The sequence below is a fragment of the Salvia hispanica genome, chromosome 6, assembly GCF_029641045.1.
Source record: "Salvia hispanica isolate PSC_SH4W2 chromosome 6, Shi_PSC_v1, whole genome shotgun sequence".
Lineage (NCBI taxonomy): Eukaryota > Viridiplantae > Streptophyta > Magnoliopsida > Lamiales > Lamiaceae > Salvia > Salvia hispanica.
Window position 1 is genome coordinate 21,539,211 of NC_142697.1, and position 24,118 is coordinate 21,563,328.

Below are 24,118 nucleotides of genomic sequence, written 5' to 3' on the forward strand. Positions count from 1 at the left end.
TTTAATCTTATAATTCAATTTTAATTAAATAGTTATATAGTAGTATTTAATCATAGTACACCCTCCAACTAATATAATCTTATAATTCAATCATAAATTATATTTTAATACTACTCTCTTATCTACAAAACCTAATACTTAAATATGTAATGCGTTTAGTTTATAAAATTTAAGCTTATAATTCAATTTTAAATAAATAATCATACACTACTTAATCATAGTTAATCCCTCTGACTAAAATAATTTCATAATTTAATCTTAAATTATGTAGATTAAATTATGTTTTGATACTATTATATTATCTAGAAAACCTACCCCCACCTATATAAATAGAGTAATAGTTTCCGTGAAGAAATTGGATACCCATAAGTTAGCAAGTCAAGGTCTATCTTGTATCCACCAATCAGCAATCACTCTTCAGTCTATAATTTGATTCAAGCAAATCAAATTACAAAATCACAAATAAAAACTCAAATTCTTGAAGCATAGATATATCTATTTGATTTGGGAATTGGGATATTATGGATGAGAGCGGAGGCCGTCCACTCTACAGTTGCAGAAACTGCCGGAATCCTGTTGCCTTACATGCTTATCTTGAATCCAAAAAGTTTAAGGTCATTATTCATTTTTTGTTTACTATGTTCAATATATGTAATCAGTATTATGTAGTATATCATGATCAAAGCAGTAGTTCCGAAATTTCAAATTCCCCTAATTGATTTATGCTATGTCCGTGTTTTCCATATTAATTTATTTGTAAATGGATTGAGGTGTATAATTTGAAAGAAAATTGATGTAGGGCTAAGTATAGTGTTTATTGAAATAGGCAAAATCTGGGGAGGCGTATTTGTTTAGGCAGGCAATGAATGTTGTGGTTGGAGCAAAGGAAGTGAGGCAACTTATGACTGGTGACTACGCAATCGCAAAGATATTCTGCCGCACGTGCGGAGACGAAATGGGCTGGACTTATCTCACTGCTTTTGATGCCCGACAGAAATACAAGGAGGGCAAATACATTCTCGAGAAAGCTAAGATTCTCAAACAATACTGAGAAGATTTGTTGTTGGAATGTTTGCTTGTAAGATATTGCTGTGTGTGTGATGGATTTTGAATAAATACTGTATTACGAATTTCGACCTTAGCCCAATTTTGTTTTAAGTTGGACCACTGAATCTGATCCTAGACATCAAATGGGCCTGAAGGCTGGGTTCCCAGCTCGATGTCGAGCCCTTCTTGGTTTAATTATCTAAGTTGAGTCATAGGTTTTACTCAACTATACAATTTCAACAAAAATACTCCTATATAAAATTTTTTAGTAGGATCAAATTTTTAGTCAATTTCATAATATTTAAAAACAAGCAATTATAACAACTGAACGAAGGCTAAATAGAATAGCTCTTATTTTTCCACCATGATGAATACTCCCTCCGTCCCCGATTAAGAGTCACACTTTTTCCATTTCAGTCCGTCCTCAATTAAGAGTCACACTTCATTTTTACCATAAATAGTAAGTAGGTTTCACATTCCACTAACCCAATTCACTTACATTTTATTACTCCCTCCGTCCCAGTTTTATAGTCACATTTTGCCATAAAATTCCGTCCCACATTTATAGTCACATTTAGAAATTTCCATATTTGAACATAAAATTTTACTCCATTATTCACTAAAATTACATCCAAATGCCATTATCAACACAAAAACAAACCAAAACAAAAATAAAAAACCAAAAAGTCAAAAAGGGACCCACCTTCAACCAACCCACTTCATTTATTACACACTTCATCCTCCCACTTCATTTATTACACACTCCACTATCTCACTCCTCCATCTCACTTAATTAATTACACACTCCACCAATTCCTTAAAACTTGTGTCATAACTAAATGTGACTATAAATTTGGGATGAAGTGAGTATAAACCAATATAAAAAAATGGGTCTCACACTCCACTAACTTTTTCAATCAACTATTCTTTACATTTTTTAAAATTCGTGTCCGGTCAAAGTGTGACTCTTAATCGGAGATGGAGGGAGTATTATTTAGATCTTGAAATTCTGAATTTTATGGGTTAATGATACCGCACAATGATAAGCTACCTTTTATTTTTTTTATACATTATTTATATATATTTTTGCGACGCATTAATTTTATAAATGATTTAAAATCAAAATTCGGTTTGTTCATTTTCTCTATAACTAAAAATAGTTGAATAAGATACCAAATAGAGCTTTGATGCTAAATGTGATCAAACGAAAACGATGCTCACTTGCAAGTTGTTGGATAACATTTCTTCTATGCAAAATATGTGCATGTCTAAACTAAAAATCTTAATTTGTTTTTTAAAGAAAGATAAATTACAATTATTTATATGTATTTGTTAATAAAAGATAAGAATCCTTTCAAATCTAAACTTGTTGCAAATGATGTCATTTATTTGAGAAATGTGGGTATGAATAGTCCAATGAAATAAAAGGGCGAAATACTAAAAAAAAAAAAAAAAAAAAAAAAAATAGTGGCGAGCGTGTGGCGACAGAGAGAGGATAGTTGTTGAGCACGCTTGCCGGAAGGAATGTTTGTGGCCCCATAATTTCTTAATTTGCTGCATCTTCACTTCACTTTAGGTATTTGATTAATCCATACATAACATAATCATCAACATCATAAACCCAATCAAATCACAACTCAGATATTCTTTTAATAAATTAGTTAGATCACGATTTCCCTATTTATATCATTCCATCAAATTCAAGGTCTTCATACTTTGTTAAAGTCCATCAATTGTCGTTTATTTATAATGGGCCGGGGTTACACCACCTGTCGTTTTCACCAATGACTATAATTTATAACCTTAATTAATATTATTACTAAGTGGTATTCGATTCATCAGACATCATTAATTGTTTCAAGATCATTATCAATCAGTACTAATATCGATCAGGATCAAGGGCTGTACTTTAATTAGTTAGCGTTGTATGCCATATATAGAGATCTTGCCGTCTGTATATATATATGTTGGACTTTTTTCATTGCAACAAATTCAGTCCCTCCAATAATAATTTAACTACTAGTAAGCTAGTAACTACTCCTGTTACTATACCTTTTATTTGTCCTACAAAAAGTGACGGAGATATTTTTTTCGAGTAGAGAGCTGGTTTAGAGATCAATAAAACACAAATTTAGAGACGTAATTACATGTATTGGATAATTTTGAAAAATAATCAGAATTGAGGACGAAAAGCAAATTCATCCCTAAGTTGAGGATATAAATGTCCACTAAATCTTAATATTTTGCGTTTTTGAGAAGCTTTTATTTGCGTCCCTTTTTAGTTGGGACACTAAGATTGAAGACGTTTTCTAAAGTATAGATAGAGCATTTAGAAAATACTCCAAATAACGTTTTTAATTGACTAAAAAAATGTCTAGGACATTTTTGTGGTAGTGAAAACAAAATCATACGTATATACTAATTGTGAGTGTACTGATAAGCTGTATATTTGTCTCCATAGATGCACATAAAAAAAGTTCATTTTATTATACTCCACTGGTGTACGTGAATATCACTGATTCTCATTTTATAGAAGTAATTAAATGAAAAAAGAAAAAAAGATTTCTTTATTAATTAAAGATGTACAGTATAAAGAGTGCAAGTGACATTCCACAAGAAAAATATAGGTATTACTATATTGTGTCAGTAGATCGAGGGGCTCTCATTTAAGAGCGCTCAAATCTTACAACTTTCTTTGTTCCATCACTAGTGCTCTATCATCAACCATGTGATGTAAAGGTATGCATGCTATTATTATAGATATGTGATTATCAAAAAGGATTGGACAATTGAACATTATATACAAATCATATAGTATCACACAATCCTTATGCTTCACATTAAGTAGTTACACATTCTAGGAGCTAGAAAAGATTTTTAAATTTTTATAGTGTCATTTACATATAAACACAAATGATATAGTACTATGTGCTTACACAAGCAAGGGATTTAAAGTCTTCAAGTCCCTCCTAAAGTATATAAGAAATTCACAATTAAACTATCAAAATTAAGATTAGAAGATTAGATATATGTGTTTAATTATGTTATTAGCATTGGTTGTGTTGTTGGTATGTACTAGTACAGTTATAGTATAAACATGAAAAAGGTAAAGAAGCATTTTCTTATTATATGATCATGGCAATGGCATCAACTGGAAACAACATGGAGTAGATACATTAGTACATACATTAAATAGGGGAAAGTGAGATCGATGATGAGAAAGTAGCAAAGATGGTACATGCACAGAAAACAAAGATAAACGATACCAGAAAAAGGGTGGCGACATTTACCTTTTGACATGACAAAGCACAAGAATACCCAATACCAAGTGGCAATATGCATATATATATGGATCAACACATGCATCGATCGACCTATATGGAGTATATATAATAAACATGAGTTGTACTCTCAGCTATACTGATCGTACCACTCATCAGTCATCACCATTTAAATCAATCAAGAACAAATTAAATCCATCAACACAAACTAGTAAACATTACTATATCTTGACTAAACATTGTTAATTAAGATGAAATATAGTAGTAGTAGTAGTAGTAGTAGTAAACGATTAATTACGTACATAGTTTCACCATGAACCGCCGGGGAGCATCCCGGTCCAAAATCCGTTCGAATCACGCTCAATTTCTTGATTTCCAACCGCTTCAAACGGGAAAATGATCGGTGGATCGCCTTGAACTGCTTGCTGTAAGTTCCCAAACCGGTTTTCGAGAGGGAAACCGGAGGAGACCACCGGGTTGGAATTGTGAACCGGAGCAGAAATGATTGAGCTGAGCAAATTAGGGTTTTGAGGTTGGAGAGTGAATGGCAAAGCCACTAGCTCAGAAATTCCACTGTAGAGAGGCAGATCGTGGTAAGATTGTTTCCCATCGTGGATCTTAGGGTTTTGAATTTGAGGTGGTGGGGCCAATTTCTTTGTGGAAGATGAAGAAGAAGAAGAAGAAGAAGAAGATCTTTTGTTTTTTCTAGAGCTTCCACCAACTGGGACATTTCTGAGAGTTCCACCTTCAGTCCAATACCTTCTGCAGCTCTTACAAAAGTACCTAGGTTGGGAGAGGCTGTAATTGTTGTAATAGCAAAACTTTGTGTTGGTGGATTTGCATCTTGGGCAGTTCAAAGGCTGTTCCTTTTGTGGCCTTGGCTTCTTCTCTGAGTTTCTTGAGCATTCAACTCCAATTCCCTGATTAAATAAGAAAAGTATGCATCATCACTGAAATCCTTGCAATTTGGGGATTAAAGAACAAGGAAAAGCAAACAAGGAGGAGGAAACAAAGGAAATTAAAGGAGCATAGCTTTTTCTTTTTGTCTATTGAGAAAGGAAAAGTGGTTGCTTTAAGACATGAAAACACAAGCAAAGCAAAACCTAACAATTAAACTCAAAAGTAAAAGGGAAAGTCTGCAGATAAAGTGATGGACTTTAATTTAAAAAAGGGGTTGAAGAAAGAGAGGAAAAGAACAAGTTATCTCCAAGTCCAAAGCAAAAGGACATGCTACATAAAAATCACAAAGGTCTCTCAAGATGGTGATGTTATGATGATGTATGTATTTATTTTCTTCTTGTTACCTGTGGCCACTGAGCAGCATCCATTAATTACACAGGTAGAGGTGGAGAAAGAGATCGATGCAGAGAGAGGGAAGAGAGAGAGAGAGAGAGAGATTAGGGATTGGTTTTTGAGTGGGGTGGGAGGGATAGAAAGAGCTACTTTTGGGAAGGGGGAAAAGAGAGAAAGGTACGTAGTGTTTGGCGGTTGCAAATGTTGGTTTGCTGTAGAAATGTGCCCGCTGGTGGTGGGCGAAAAGCTTTGGAATTCCCAGCTGGGATGTTGCTTTCTCCACTTGCCCATTTTTCCCAACTTTATACTAGTAATTTTTTTTTATTTCTTTCATGTTTTATTGTCTATTGTTTTAAATGTATTGTGGAGTAGTTTTTATAAATAATATTACTTTCTAATGAAAAATTAGTAAACTATGAAAAATAGAACACTACAAAAAAAAAGTTGGAGTGTATGCCAAGCTCTCGTTAATTACCGATAGAAAATAGTGTTACTGACAGATTTGACGGATACACAACTAAAAACACATATCTTATTGACGAAAATTTTTCGTCAGTAATTTACCCAAGGAAAAATAGGGATTACCAATGAAAATTTCCAGTGATAAAAATTGTTGTTTTTTGTAGTTGAGATAACAAGTAATTAAGGTATTGTTAATGAATAATAGGATAAATGTTAAAAAAAAATACTATAAATAAAAATAATTAATTTTTATGGACCAATTAAAATACAAAAACACAAGTGTTAGTTGTGGACAGAAGAATAATTCTATAAGTAGGGTATATAACAGTTCAGGTTTCTTACACATTTATTTAAAATAGTTTATTTCATTGATATAAATATGTAGAACATACATGTCATTTACTACTTATAAATTATCAAGAAAATCATTATGTTAAGTCATATTTTAGTTAAAAAAGAGTCATATTTTAGTTCATTTAACAACTTTAAAAATCAGTTCGAAGAGTCATATTTTAGTTCATTTAACAACTTTAAAAATCAGTTCGAAGCAATGAAATTTGGATCTGTTCACAATTATATATCTTAGTACTGTATTAAAAAATGAATACATTATCGATGTTTATATAGTATAAATTCTTTAAAAATGGTGTTTATACTTTATACGGTATAAATTTCTAACTTAAAACAATACTTGGGAGTGTACATTCGCTCATGGTGATGACTCAGGTACGATTCCAACTATCATACCACGCAATTGGATATATTCAAACTTTAAGATTTTGTTAGCTTTATTTTTATGTCTATGATAAACCCAATTTCACCAAATTTCATAATTTCTATTTTAACTTAATCTATATTTCTTAGACTTGCCCAAGGTTTACCGAACCGGCGGTTAAAACTGAAATCGTAACCGTCGGTTACGGTTCCGAATCGAAACCGTCGATATTTTAACCGTGGTTTGGTTCAGGTTCAAAAAATTTCGAACCAAAATGTGCCGGAACCGCGAAAAAGCGTGGAACCAAGCCGGAACCGCAAAAATTCGGCAATTCGGAACTGTAAAAAACCGCTGGTTCGGAACCGAAACTAAAACCGGTGGTTTTGGAACCGGAACCGCGAAACACCCTCGCGGTTCGGTTCCGGTTCGATAATTTCCAAAACCGGAACCAGCTGTTTCGACGCGTAACCGCCGGCCGGAACCGTGGGCACCTCTGACTATTTCCTCTAGCTAGCCTTTTCTCTCCACTCTTCGTTTCATGCCCCTCTTTCTCTTGTCTATTATGCAGAACGTAGCAAGGCCCAAAAAGGGGATATAAAATACAGTATATTAATAAGATTTAACTATTTTTTCTTAATATTTTCTCTTTATCATGTGAATAATGATATATGCAAAAATTGTATAAGTATAAATTACTATTAATTCTCCAAGAAACATTTTGCGGCGTATTATATTATTTTGGTTGGGATGTGATCAAATGAAAACTCTAAATATTGTACAAACTCAAAACTATGATCTGTACCATTGAAAAATGTCAACAGATCACAAAAAAGCATCAACAGGAAAATGTCAACAGAGTTTCAACGGTAGTCAATGAATGATGCTATGTTGATATTGTGTTGACATTAAAATCTTGAAATTTTACGCTGTATTGATATTGTATTGAAATTGTGTTGAAGCTTTGTTGAGGAATTTTGAATTTGTAGAATATATAAGTTTACATTCTATCACCGCCCTATTTTGGTTTGTATTGAATTAATTTTTAAATTACGATAATTTACTACTCCGTATCTCTTTATCATCCTACCCATATGCCACTAAATATTTACTAGTCTTTTAACGTCTTTGTAGAAAGGCCAAAGTCTCCTGGACCACACAAAAGGAACATGAAGTTCCTCACGCAAATGCACGTTTTGAGTATTCATTCTTATTGACTTGACTCTTCCATATATTAATGCAATTATGCATGGTTTAGGTCATTCTTAACAATGATTAAGCACGCAATTACGTGAAAACTTATTGTTTTGAATATCCCTCTCTCAACTCAATTATTAATTAAAGCAACCCAATGTCATTGTGTATATACTACTAACTACTTCAAAGGTTTCTTGTTAATTGAATTTACTTAAATTTTAAATGTGTTAATAGCTTTAATTTTTTCTTTAGAGAATATGTGTAGTTTCATAGAAGATTGGGTCTGAATCACGAAAACATTAAACGATAACAATCAAATTAAGTTATAATCGATATTTTATCCTTGTAATTTAAATTGGTTGCTATATCAGTGTGTAATTTGTCGAAAAATGGAAGGATGGGATGATTAAAAAAATTTATCTTCCTTGATGTTTTTTTTAGATTCTCAAGCGTAACTAAAATTTGGCCTATCTTTCATGATTAATCTTGACATTTACTCGTAGTAGTATAAAATCCATTATGTGATTAAACAATGAACACTGATGGCTAGGCCTGGGTCCCATTCCCGTGGATGGATGATTGGACACTCACATCGAAATCGAACTGTGTGTCTAATTGCTTGAAGAAGAAAAAGGAAAAAATAAACTTTTTTTTAAATAGACGACGTAACAATACATATTACCCTAAAAATATGATATAGCACTCCATGTTTGAATTCAACTTTATCTTTGAAATTAATATACTGAGGTTCCATTATCTGAGAAGGACACATGATATTTTATTAGTTTCATATTTATTAAAGCAAATAATAATTAGTTAATGAGTAATATTGGAAATGATAATTACAACTCGATTAACAAATACATTAAATAAAAATAATTAGTAGTAGTGGTATAAAACTTGGAGTAGTACCTCATGACGGGTCACCTAATTGGGCCTAATGAAACGTTTGGATGCCGCGGTGGCTTAAAGGCCTAAAGGCCCATCACAACCTTTTGTTAAAAGGCAGAAAAAATCTTCTACAAATTAACTGATTTTGTAAGAGTGATTTTAGATTTAGCCCATATATTACTCACTGTTTTAAACAAATAAATAAATTTGCAATACTTTCCTTATAACTATTCCCATCTCTCATTTATACCACAGCTGCAAATAGCCGCGTTCAATGTCTACAAAAATCTGTCTGAAATTGAAGCCTCTATTTAGTAAAAGATGTTTTATTATAAACAAACTCCTAAAATTATTACTAACTCCTACATCAAATTCAGTTGTTAAAATCTTCAAATTTAATTGAGTTTTTTGAAGGTGAAACAATTGTCAAATCCGTCTTTAACATTTTTTTCAGTACGTAGAAATTGAGTTTTTGTAGATATGAAAGAAAGATTTATTCGGGCTTGAAAATAAGCTGGGCTTTTAAGCAAGGCCCGTGTTACAAGAATATTAATAGGGCTTTAGATAGTGTTTCTATTCCAACAAATTTGATAATTCCATAAATTTATTCCCCTTACTCATTAATATGCTTACTTATTTTTTTATCATGAAAAAATTTAAAACAATGTGGTTGGGATCCAAAGGGCTCAGTGTGGCAGTGAAGGCAACAACTTTTACCTTATATTTACGAAGCAAAAGGACCACCCTATCTCTGCCACCCCTGTCCAACTTTCTTCAATTTCTTAGGGTGGTCCAATTCTCTAGCAACATTTTTTATCCCCCTTTTTTCAGTTTAACCGCTGATTAAACAAAGGTACACTGTCAATTATGAGAATTCATTGTATTCTTAGGTGAATGGTGAATAGGAATTTACTTTTTTATTGTGTGTACAAATTGTGTGCTAAGTCTGAGTTTCCTCTCTTGAAAGATAGCATCTTTTAGTATGAGAAGGAATGATGAGTGTTTGGCCTTGTTGTAAGATGACAATTTGAAATCGGATCTCTGTTTGGGTGTGACCACAATTTGTCAGTCAGAAAGTTGAGTGAGCATAGATTTTGGGTCCAGAAACTCGGATTCCAATGGAGTCATCCAAACACTACTTTGTGCTTTTCATGGCCATCAACTATGTTTTTTCCATTTAGGGCACCATTGATTTTACTATTCCACCAAATATTTAATTACTAATTGTTCCTTGTTACTTTCTCCACATGCATTTACTATGATATACACTAATCTCAAATATCAGGCAATTAAGCCTAGCTTAATTAGATGTATTGAGTATTAACACATTATGTATGCATTTAATTATGATGTTTTATTGTAAAATGTTATGCTATCCGACCGACACCTATACCTATCATATTCTGAAGTGTGGTTTCTGCAGTGGACAAAATGTACATGCACATGTGTCCAAAGTTAAATTAATTTAGTACACACAACACGAGATAATGAAGTAACACCACAATTAGGAAGTGTCAAGCCATGAGAGGTAGCGAAGCTAATTGTTTTTTTAATTTCTTCGGATTTACTCACAATAAGTATCCTAATGATAATTATTTTAAGGTTTTATTTATTTTATTAAACTTAAATTTAATAACGATAAGGATATCTCTGTTGGAACTAAGAAGTTGAAATTAAAATAATGATTTAACTTTTTAATAATGATTTCGGTAACTGATGGGACTAAAATATTGAAATTAAAATAATGTTGCTCAATTATTTTTTTTCTTTGTCTTGTACATTTCTTTTCTTTGTAAGTGGCGGAGAAAAGCAAATGAAATGAAATTTTAAATAAAAACAAATTTATTGATAATAAGCGCCGATAAAAACAAATAAAACGAAATTATTAACAAAAACAAACTTCATTAATAACAAGTGGCAGCAAATGTGGAGGGACTACAAATTTTATTTTTCTCTATTTTTGCACTATTAGTAATTATTATAATATGAAAGAAAATAGTCACACCGTTTAACAAAAGGAAATAATAAAATGATGAATAAAATTTTCTCCGAATGTAATATCTTCTTGCAAACTTGAAAGAATGAAAGGCTAAGGAAGGAGTCATGAATGAAACACGCAACAAACACCTTCAAGCCTTCACAAAGCTGGACAATGAATGAATCACCATTGGATTATTGCAAACAAAGAATAAAAAATGGTGAGCAAATATGTTTGTGCCATGCAAAATAAATGGGTAGAAAAAAAAGAGTTTATGTCAACTTAGAACTCATAAAAAGCTTGAATCTCCTCAATAGGTCAACAATTAGAAGGTTAGCAATACAATAGTGATAAATTTGCTACGATTTAATTATAAGGTTTTCTCTTGAAGCTCTTTCGTTAGATAGAATATGATTTAAACAATGTCACATTTAAAACCATGAACTACATTGTCTAGATTGATGATAAATGGTTCTACATCACACAAATTTTACCTCTGACATGGTCCTCATAGAACATGCAAGAGCAAAATCTCCATAAAAAATGTGATATTCATGTGTGTAGTACTAGTATGCACGCCACACAATTTGGACAGGATGGAAAGATATGTATATTTCCTTTTACACAACAAGTTCCAGCAACAAAAACATACTCCCTCCGTCCCAGTTTTATAGTTACATTTTATCATAAAAGTTCGTCTCACATTTATAGTCACATTTAGAATTTTTCATATTTGGACATAAAATTTTACCCCATCATTCACTAAAATTACACCCAAATGCCATTATCAACACAAAAATAAACCAATACAAAAATAAAAAATCCAAAAATCAATAAGGAACTCACCTTCAACCAACTCACTTCATTTATTACACACTCCACCATCTCACTTCATTAATTACACGTTCCACCAATTCCTTAAAACTCGTGCCATAACTAAATGTGACTATAAATCTAGGACGGAGGGAGTACCTTATTACTTAATTATTCATATGTGTTCAATCAATGTGACTCTCATTTACAATTTCATGAATAAATTCAATTCAATTTTCATATTGTCCTTACATGTATGCATATGCACGACAAACCTTACTAGTCATAAAATTCATTCAACGAGATATGCCAAGCCCCATATTATTAGAGCCATGCAATGTTATAGAGGAGTGGAGCATGAGACATTTGGATGAGAATATTTAAAATGGCATCCATTATATGGGAAAGGAAAAAGAGAGTAAATGAATGAAGGTATTATTAGTGTAAGAGAGTGAGCAATAATTAGAAAGCAAAAGGTAAGGAGCATTGAAAAGGAGGTGGTGGCAATTGGCAAATGGCAATGCTTAAAGACAAAGTGGTTAGTGGGTATACTGGCGCCATCAACGGCCCCCTCTCCACCAGCCTGTTTGGTGGTGCATGTCTCTATTTTGCATCTATATATGTGTATCTATTCTTTCTTTTTTTTATTAGTATACCACCTTTTTTTTTAATGAATCCCATCTTCAAATTAAATAAACGCAATATCATTTCCTCTTTTGCTTCTACCTAGTTTTATTACAAAAATTTGTGTATAATTTTACAAATCTTAATGTCAAATGAATAATTATTATGCCTCCTCATGAGGGAGCTGAAAAATAAGGATGAATGATTTTGATTCAGTCACTATTCCTTGCATGATCAAAAATAGTAGAAAAATAAATAATTACGTAAAAGCACAAATATTCACTATTTTGAGCCCGAAATTTTGGCGAAAAGACAATTAATTAATTGTTTATTTGGATAATCGCTTTTACTTTCTTACTAACTGTCGATTCTTTATTACTATTGCGCAACAGGATAATAGTAATATAATTTCATGAAAAATAGATTTTATTTTTTTAATTTATTGGCGGTATAAACTTCCATTATTTAATTAATCCTAATTAACCGGTATATATATACTATTCTAGCTAGCTTGTTGGGATTCGCATTTCATATTTTGTAATTTTATTTAATAAAAATCATTGCATGCATGTATACATACGTTATACGTACATACCGCTGGATATTTATTGATATATTTTGATAGCAACAACAAAATACACGATGGATGAATATGATATACACTAAAAATAAATGCAAAAGGGAATAAAAAGATGCATCGGAATTATATTATAAATCTGAGCTAGGAAGAAGTCAACTGCAGCTTTGATCATTGCCAGCATGCACTTAGTAGATAAAATAAAATGTTCAATGCATCTTATCAATGTCTTCAACCAAAATTAATCACATTCGAACTCACAAAAATAATACTAGTAATATTCAACATGCACGCACGCACACAAACAGATTAATTACAAATATCTTGAAAGCTAATCTCCCTTCCATCTAATTGAATTGACAATTCAATTTTTTGTCCTTATATATATGTACAGTTAAATATTAGGATAACAACATTATTTTGCGACGGCATCTATGTATACTTACAATAACTATAGCTAATTTAATTAATTAAAGCCGTACATTTTTGTCCATTTTCCCTAAATTAAGTTTTTGATGAAGTTATTTGAAATGACATTAACATTTGTCATTTAGAATAATAGAGAGGTAGTCATATTAATCATCTTTGGTGATGGAATTAGAAATCAATAACTATCATTGATTTTTCTAGCTCATATACAATAATGCATATGTATGACAACGCATTTTTAATATTATAGTCATGTAATAATGCATTTTATATATCTATGCCTCAATTGTTCAAACCTCACTATTCCTCACCTCAAACTAGCATAAACTAACTGATGCATTTTATACTTTACGATGATGTACATATAATAATATACATTCAAAATAAGTCATATACAGTGATCTAAGTGGTAAGACTTTCAAAGCATTGGATTAATTATGTATTGACAGATTATGATATACTCATTGGTCGATGGAATCGTCGAGATTGTAATATTAGTATTATATAGTATTTCTAAATTAAATGAAAATTTATAGCACTATATGAGCACAATGAAGGACAAGGTGTCAATCTCTAAGAAATAGGTGGTGAAGTTGATAGATTGTGAAAATGAAGCATGGAAAATGCCAGAAACAAAATCATCTTTGAATTGACTCCAAATTCGACAATTCATCCAAGCTCTTGTGGCTGGATTTCAATATTGGTTTCTAACAAATGTAAAAACAATTCTTCGTCAATTGGAAATAATAATTTTCCTTTATTCTTTACTGTCAATTCTCAAATTCTGTATATGTGATCACATTTAAAACAACAACATGGTTCGTGTCACGTCATAGGCCGTGCATTTTCATAAGCTAGAATATTATGATTGTGATCTATTTTATTTCGTATTATTTGCGTCTAATTATTGGTGTATCTGTTTCAAGTAATATGAGTAATTATATACTAGTAACTGAATTTACTGATAAAGTAAAAATACATAAAAACCATGCAATCAATGTAAAATTAATGTGTATATTTGGGCTCGATTTATTAATCATTTTGTCGGTCTCTTTTATTTAAAATCCATACTTGAAATAAATAAAGTAATGGAGAAAAAAATAGTATCAGATGATCATATTACTCTTTTCTTATTTTTGGTAATATTGAAAAATCTGTAGGGTTTGATGGTGACCAGAATCTAATTCCCAGCTATAGTATATTTAGTTATTCACTTTTGTAAAACAGAAAATGCCAGAAATATTTAAAAGTTTCTCTAATATTACAATTTACAAATAGATTTAGCAAAATCTCCTCGAAAAGTTTTAGAAATATCTTCTTCTTTTCCTTTTCTTTTTTCCAAAATCATTTTGAGAATTATTCGAAGTAGGGACATGATGGATTTTCCGTTAAAACAAGGCTGCCTAGCATTGTTTTTCTTCCAAATATGAATTACTTTTTTAGACTGTCCAATTTATAGGTCTTTCTTCAGATCCATAATTTTATTGGGGTTTTGCAGCATAACGCGTTACAAGTATTTTTGTAGGGAGTGTCAAATAATTTTATATTTATTCTATTCTTGAAATTCAATTGCGATAATATAAATTATTGTGCTGACTGAATTACAACAAGCTAATTAAAGTTTATAACCAATCAAGAAAGACCAAATTAAAATTGAGATCTAGCTAGTTACAATATATATATAAATTTAAATTCACGAAGCTATAAAATTCTTCCTTATTAGTATTCAGTTTCCACTTTCCACTGATGATTATGGAGTGTTAAATTTATATGAGTTGTTGCGACGATCAATATTGACACGGGATAATAAATGCAGATGACAAATGCTCTTCAAGACAGATAATTTTATTGAAATTTTTTTAATAATATACTTGTGTGAAAATAATTAACTAAAACAAGTCATAACTGAAAAGAGAATTATAATTATAACGATAAGAAAACAAAATTCCACTCCACTAGGATACTAGTAATAAACTAGACTAAATAATTAATTAAATTAGTAAACTAGTTATATACAACCTTGAGCAATTTGTCTTATAGTATCATAGTTCCTCCGCACGGCGTCAATATATATATAATGTCATTTCGATTTAGTTTAAATAAATATATGAAAAGTGAGTTGTAAAAGTTTGTAAAATGTGAATTTCACCTATATTTATGTATTAATTTTATAATAAAATATGAGTAAAATAATTTAATGAAATATGTGACCTACTTATAAAATAGAAAAATAAAATGAGAACTTTTAACTGTACACAGTTCACTTACAATAAAATAAAACTTGAGCTGCTGTGTCATAAAATATATGCCTCGCAATTTAGTGACATTCGACGCGTAGCTAATATGTGAAGTAAAGTTATTTCGTGTTATTGAAATACAATTGAAATTATTTACTGGATTTTATAACAACGGATGTAGGTAATAGAATAAAATAGTACGTGTGAGATTTAGCAAATTTATCGACAGTGTTACTAAAACATGTGAACAAGTTTATAGATCATTCTACCAAAAATGTCCTAGTCAAGTCTGCCAAAAAAAGACTAATAATTTTTAGAAAATGGTCGAAAATAATACTTGTATGTAATCCAAAGTACGTGGCATAAAAGCGTCATTTGCACATATCGGCAGTCGGTACGATTGCTTTGACATCTATATTTTAGAAATATAGGATAAGAGAATAGGAATATACAAGTAGTATTTCAATTTGGTCTTTACTGCTGAAATAACCCTCGAAGAATTAACCCTATATAGCTAGTCATATTTGATATTATGATGTTGATTACCACATAATTTTAGGGTGTCGGCCACCCAGAATGCATGCATGTACATTGATCTACTACACTGCTCTAATTTTTAATTGCTGCAAACTTAGGAAAGTCGTTACTAAAGTATAATTTAATTTACTTATTCAATGATCAACAACATTTAGTCGGCAACAACTAGTCCATAATGAGTCTTTTTTGAAGGAAAAAAATCCCCACGTAAGCCATGACCTTGATACATTTCAAAATCAATTGATTATATAGGTAGAATATATAATTTATCAATGACATTAATTGGTTTTTCTCTAAAAAGGTGTCTATCTACTGCAAAGTGACAAAACGTTGTTTCGATTGAAAGATAGATTCGACCGATTGTCCATTTTACCTTCAAATACTATAAATAAGATCATGTTTCGTATGCTTAGATTTGATTATCAAATGACTTATTATACTTTAATTAACTCGTCTAGTGTTTTTATCAGATGTTATATTTTGAGATATAGCAAGTTAAAAACATGTCAAAATTAATAGTAATACTTTGTAGAGTACCATTCAAGTCCAAGAAAATATATTGTGGACATATATCTAGCTAGTTAGATTGGAATTCAAACATTGACTAATACTCTCGTCTATAATATGCAATATAAAATGGACCGTTTATCTATGTGGTTATTTAATTACTTAGCTAATGCCTTCTTTGCTTCATTGGAATTGAAATCTTAAACTATGATTAAATATAATATTAATCGGGGACACATATGCATACGTAATTAGTTACGCAATTAAATGAAATGGTCAATAGTTAGTTAAAAGAATCTGGTTCTGTTTGAGATGAAAGAGGAGAGCATTTTAGAACTAAATACCATGAACTGTACACGTGAGAATATTTGGTTTTATGAGAGAATGATTTCTTGCTTATGAACAAAACAATCCCCTCCTATTTAATTTAAATATACATTATTTAGTTATGCAAATAGATCTACTTATATATATAGGAATTCGGTGAGAATTGAATTTTACTTTAGACATGAAAACCACGAATGAGCACATAGAATCCACAAAACAAGAGATTGAGCAATTAAATATAAATATTTGCCCTCAACTTAATTATAATAAGATTCAAATTACCTAAATATTGCAATTACGCAAGATAAAGAATCACGACTTTTTTTTTATATTTGGGTAGAATACAGTGTCTCAAATTATTTTTAAGTATATTTCCCTTACTTCCATGCATGGTCGTAATACTTTTAATTTATTTATTATATGTACAAAATACGAGAATACAAATCAACTTCCTAAACATGAAATTTTAATAAAATTGAACCCGTGATGACCTTACACATATATCTAATAGAATTAAAACTATAAGTAATTCGTACTAGCTGATTCATGCATCATAGTATTGTTTACGTATTTAAAATTTATTCTTCTGAGTTGCTTTGCCATAATATTGTTTATGTTACCTCATCTATTAAAATTATTCAATTATTCAGAGAATAAATTTCAGTTCACCAAAATTCAAATATTCGGCGACATTAATCATTATCATTGGTAGTATACACTAAATTACTTTCTTTAAATACGTATGAAAGAATCGTGTGCTTGGCGGTGCATGAGAAGATGTCGCGAAAGTGATGTACAGGATTTTCCAGATATTATATATATGGTTCAAAGTTATAGCTTTGTTTAGCTTAAATTTATACAAACGTGTCAAGATTTGAATCTTATTAACACAAATCAAATATCTCAAATTTACAATTATATTTGCCGTTTGGGATTTGAACAATCAGACGATTTCAGCAAGTTTTTGTGAAAGAAGTTTTGTTACCTTTTTATAATTTATTTATGGTTCACTAATTAAATGCATCGACACGTTATCATAGTGACCGGCCTTTTACATGAATATTAGGTCCATTGAAATTGAAAGGTAAAATTTTCAAGTAATAATTGAGCCACAAACAAGTTGTATCAAACTCTTGCGAAAAAGAACTTTTTTATTTTACTTCAAAAATTTACTACCCTTTTTACCTAATCACTCTACTACATTTGATTATATTTACTAGAAATAATGAGCAAAAAAGAGTGAAAATCAATACTTCCCCTCGTGTGAGTGTCACCTCGGAGGCTCGGATAAGAAATTAGAAACAAGACAAATAATTATGACCAACATTAAGTGAAGTAGTAGAAAAACGACTTTTTTTTACCTAATTTGTAGGAAATTTGTCTGTACTAAACACTCCGGCTGTAATAATGTGGTCGGGAATAACCAAATAAAGAATTGTTAAAATAATGTTTATGAAGAAAGCGTCAAAGTAAGTTGTTTGATTTAATGGTAACAAGCACACTAATCACTTTTGACTTTGTTAACCCATTCGGACACTTCTTATCAATCATCAATTTTATGCACGACTTTTTTTCACTTGTTTTTATATTGTTTAAAATTTGTTGGCAAAAATTTTTTGAGTTCAGAACATGACAAAACATTAACTCTCTTCATTTTAAAAAATAATTTAATTGTATTATTTTTATTTCAAAATTAATCCACTTTCATTTTTTGATAAATTTTTCTTTGTAACAAAATAGATCTCATTTTATACTAACAATATTCTAATCAACTTTTCTGTTTATTACTCTATCACTTTAGCGATTTGCATTAAAATTCGCATAGTTTCAAATTCTCTATTTATATAGGTTGGAAAAAGTATAATTTTATAATTAATGAGACATTTCTACCATTCAAAGAAAATAGTGAAATACTTATTGAGTCTGCATGTTGCAAATAGAATTGTCAAAATATATATTTGGAAATTGGAACTATTCTAAAAGCCTAAAAAAAATGAATATACTTCTTAGTCAAAAAAAGGCCCATGGTTAACAAAATGAGTGATGCTAAATGGCCACATTATGGCCGGCCATAATCTTAAAATATTATTAAAATTCTGTGTAGTTAATGCTCAATTGTTGAAATTTATGCATCTAGAGAGTAACAATTTTTTAAAGACTAATATATCCTCAAATATTATATACTTATGTAGTAAAATAGTATATTTACTTATGTGTATTTGTATCTTAAATAAGTAGTACTCGTATATTTGTATCCAACCAATAATACGACAATTTAGACTTCAAATTCCATTCCTCATTCTTGACTTGATTGGAAAATCAATAAATCCAACTCTAATGAAAAAAAAATAATACTTTTTCCTAGTTATTTCCCAATGCCTATATTTAAAAAAAAAAAGCATAGAACCATTCACTTTAGTTACGTAATTTAGTTATTTTGATCAATTTTAACTATACTAATATTTAATAATTATAAAATTATTCACATGATTTAATATGTACTGTATAATTAATTTGGAAGTCATAATAAAATATGTTCCTGATATTTCAATTCTATTATTAGTGATTATTTATGTTTAGCTTCACTTGTTTAATTTGATTTAATTTAATTTAGATATTATTCTTCAATTTCGGTTTGATTGAAATTTTACTTATTCAGTTCATCAAGAATAGAACTATAGAAGTTGAAGTGAATTCCAATTAATTATTTTTTTTATAAATTTTGAAATTGTTCAAGTGAATCAAATATCTATTGAATGTAAAATCAATTGGGAATTTTCGATATTAGATCAGTTATTAGTTATTTGATAATAATTATAAATTGCGACACCAAAGAATACTCCATATATAATTTAGCTAAAATCTTTAATAAAAGTATAATTGTGACAATAATAACTCATAATATTACACGGCTCCATATATTAGCAATAATTAATACTATTAATATGATGTTGTATTTATAATTTTTAATATTTGATATTAATTATTATTGGTCTTGTCAATATAAGCTATAGTATATTCTTGTAACAAAATTTTAAATGCTTTCATCATATACTACTGTGAAACTAATAATATACCATTCCGGCCAAACTCCTATTAGTAGTTTAGTACAATGAATGTATTTTGTATTTAAAATTTATCCATGTTATCTATATACGTCAGTATGATTACTATTATATGTTATTATTCGTATTACTAGCAAGTTTAGTTATTGGTGTGTGTAAGTTGTGTTCTGTCATATGATAGTTATTTTTGCAATAATATGATAATTATATAATATAGTTATTTTTGCAATGTAAAAAATTAAATTATTTTACATAATACATCGTAGAAAAATATTATACTAGTATCTTAAATACACAATAATTTATAATATTAATATATGACTTATATTTACAGTTTAGAAGATATGAAAATTCTAATACAGTTATAAGTACAATAATATAACTTTGCACATTAAGATTTGTTGATCATAAAATATATTAACTATAGTCTATATGCAAGCATACAGTAATTACCCTAGCTTATTTCCAATACAACAATAATATAATTGTATTGTAAACTGTGCATAAATTATTACGGAGAGAAGTTGTAAATTTAAATTTGAAGTAAAAATTTGGAAAAAGGGTGGTTACGTAAAATCACATTAGCACTAACTATTATTATTAATTTATTGCATTGACTTTTAAATTTATTTAAAAAAATGCCATTGTGTGGCTGGTCATATTATGGCTGCATAGGAAAAATGAGAAAATTGTTTTGAGGAATTAATTCCCTCAGAATTCCATAAAAAGGATGGTGGAAAATTATTTGTTTGTTTTGAATTTCTAGTTTGCTAGGAGACAAAGAATATTCGATGAGGTGTACTCCTATACATTTTGATTCAAAGTTGAATTTGAGAAAGCTCTATACCTCATTCTAGGTTTGTGTTAAAATGACAACATCTCTTAAAGTGACACCGTAACACCACATATCCAGTAATATTATAAACGCTACACAACAATCTATAAATTGTTGTATAGCGTGTTGGATATTGCTGACCGAGAAAAAATTGCTATATACAGTGTTGTATATTGCTGGCCGAGATTTTTGCAATTGAGCATTTTTTTTATTGCCACATGGCAGCTTATTATTCGTCCACCTGTACAAATGATTGACTAGAAATAGTGGTATGGTGTTATTTTAAGAGGTGTTGTCATTTTAACGCACACCTTTATTCTATTCCTAAAAAATAAGTATTGTATTTCATTTTTAGTCAGTGTCTATAAATTTTTTATTTTTGAAAATTCAACTATTATGCATCTCACTCTCCATTGACACTATTTCCATTATCATATCTATTTATCTCTCTCATTTTACCTTGCAATAAACCGATATCAAACCAAAAATTTATACTCATGCTGGAGGGAGTATCTTTTAGTGTTACTATCTATGTACCATGTTAATTGAGTTATTCCCTCCATCTTCTAAAATTTGTCCCAATTTGACCTGATATGGTTTTTAAGAAAATTGTTTAACTTTGTATTAAATGAATATGAGTAGTGAAATAAGGGTCCCATATTGAGTAGATTGGGGGTGTATTTAATTTTTATTTTTGGTAAGATTACAAGTGGGACAAACTTTGTGGGACGGACGAAAATGAGACAAACTTTAGAAGACGGAGGGAGTATTTTTTTTATTTAGAAAAGTTGTAAGATAATTAAATTATTTTTATTTAAAAAAAAATAATAATTTTCTCTCTTATCTTATTCTTTTTTCGTATCTTTTACTTTATCCACCACCAATTAGAGCATCTCCAGCTGCGGACGTCCCGGCGGGCATCGGACCGGCGTGCCCGACGTCCGCCATAAAGCGTGACGGGGACGGACGCGAACGTCCGTAGCGGACACAGGAGATCTGCGGCATTCCCGAGACGTCCGTCGCGACGGTGGACGGACGTCCGCCATTGTGGCATGCCGACGGACGTCCGATGCTATTTTTAAATTTTTTTTACAAACTCTCTATATATGGCTCGTTGCAAACTCTAAATATACATCTCATTGCAAACTCTAAATATACGGCTCGTTGCAAACACTATATGTATGATTTTTTAAAAAACTCTTACGCATGTATTATCGTTGAAAATGAAGGCCTAAAACAAAAACATATCATACCTTCGGGACCCCCGTTCGGCTAGCGGCAAACTATATAGATTCAACACATATGTATGCTTTTTTTTATAAATAAAATCGTTGCTTTTTCCCATATTCGTGTCTAAATTTTAATTCCGTAAATTGTTTAATTTGGTGAATTTGTGAATTTTTTTTTATTGCGAGAAGTCCGCGTGATGTCCGCCACTATGCAGTGAGAAGTTCATATGACGTGGCAGTGCCGTGGGAGATCCTTATAATGTGGCAAAAGGTATTTTTGGAAATTCCAGAGATGCTCTCAATACAATACTATTTTTAATGTTCGCGTTTATAATACTGACTAATTGATAAATGAGTGAAATTATTATTTATAGGTGTAAAATGTGTCTGAGAAGACAGATGATTGGAAGCAATGACAACCCATACCCTCTATAACTGAAGAATATGTCAGATAGGTTTTGACCTCCCTTCAACACAATCTGGGCATTTTTGGAATTTTATCCAAACTTGTCGGCTTGTCTACCTATTTATTAACTCACGCCCATTCTCTATCGCATAGGCACGCCACCTAAATTAAATTGCAGTGTATCACTAAATTAAGTAACCAATTCAAATCTTCTTCAATTCAACTTTATTTATCATCCATGTCAATCCCTTATATCTCTTTCACTATATGTTCCTGTCAAAATAATGCATGAACATAACTATAGTTTTTTTTTTTAAACATACAAACTATAGTTATTGGAGCCAAAGCACACGAATTGTGATTTGTGACTATATTGGAGGTTTCCCATAAATTAGGACATGCATATAAAATTCAAAATTCATGAAAATTAATCTTGTAGCCATTTTTTCATTGGAAATTAGTTTTCGTCTAAATGAAATCTTACATGTGTGGTGGAAATTTATTGTGTGGTTGTTTGGTTTGTGAGTTGTGAGTCTATGTCGGTTCGACGGATTTGTTTTTCTCTATAATTTTAATTTTTATACGTCAATTTTTTATTTGGCAAAACTTTGAAAATTAGATAGAATTAATTATGAATATAATTTAACATCCTAAATTCGTGACAAATACCTAAATATGCCTATAGTTTATGTATTAGGCACCGATAACCTTACAAAATATCTTGATAGCTAACATTGAGTTGTAAAATCTTAAGCAAATTTCTACTTGCAGTAAATTGGCTTCAAAATTTTCCTACTCACACTATAATTTAAAATGATTCTAGAACAATTAGAATTAAGTTGAATATGTTCTGACTTCTGTGTGGATTAGTTAAATGGCCATTAACGTTAACTTTTCCGAAGTGGATTATTTAAATTATGTGATGGGTATTATATAAATTTATGGGCTTTAATATACTCGATCGTGTCGATATTTTCACCTTTAGTTAAATCTAATTTTGGTTATCTATCACTTCGTATATACTCGTATTACTACTACTACTAGTTTCTGGAAAACTTCGATATGGACGTAGAAAAGGTTAAAAACCTTTGATTCTTTAGGATACTTACTTGCCACTTGGGTCAACCATATTCACTTATTAGACTCTATCATTAAAATATATACCTAAATGTACTACAAAACTTAGGAACATTATTAAATCATTTTCTATAACAAGTTTATGGATGATATATTTGATGTTTATGTAAAACAAGTTTTACTATATTTCATAAGTTATTGAAATCACTCGGTTTGTCAAATTACGATGTTCGTTACACTGGGGTTTAATTTCTGTTTGTTTGTTAAATACTACTCCATTAGCTACATTTTTAGGATGCACGATTTTTTTGAAAGACATATATAAAGTGATTTATATCGAAATGATATTCAAATATGGATGGATAACTGAGCAATTAGTGTATAGTGATCAATCGACAGCAAATTAAATGAGTTGGGTTAAAAAAAGGAAAAAATAAACTCATGATAACAAACCCATCTATCTCAAAATATATTTGTACATCTAGGATGTGAATGATTGATAGAAAGTAGGGGTGGCGAAACGGGTTACCCGCGGGTACCCGCACCCGACAAGTCGGGTACCCGTACCCGATTTTAGCTAAATTGGTTGTCCCA

The 24,118-nt window shown here is 30.5% G+C and overlaps 2 protein-coding genes across 2 annotated transcripts; one reads left to right on the plus strand and one right to left on the minus strand.

Annotated features, from left to right (window-relative positions):
* The first annotated feature begins 372 nt into the window (after positions 1-372).
* LOC125207688 (protein yippee-like At4g27740) lies at positions 373-1,141 on the plus strand. Its single transcript, XM_048107138.2, has 2 exons — positions 373-614; positions 827-1,141. The coding sequence occupies exons 1-2, from the start codon at positions 522-524 to the stop codon at positions 1,049-1,051; spliced, it is 318 nt and encodes a 105-aa protein (XP_047963095.1). The 5' UTR covers positions 373-521; the 3' UTR covers positions 1,052-1,141.
* A 3,294-nt stretch (positions 1,142-4,435) lies between these two features.
* On the minus strand, positions 4,436-5,798 carry LOC125204167 (uncharacterized). Its single transcript, XM_048102739.2, has 2 exons — positions 5,633-5,798; positions 4,436-5,248 (listed from the first exon to the last, which is right to left on the minus strand). Exons 1-2 carry the CDS (start codon positions 5,654-5,656, stop codon positions 4,637-4,639), a joined length of 636 nt encoding a protein of 211 aa, XP_047958696.2. The 5' UTR covers positions 5,657-5,798; the 3' UTR covers positions 4,436-4,636.
* Positions 5,799-24,118: the final 18,320 nt, after the last annotated feature.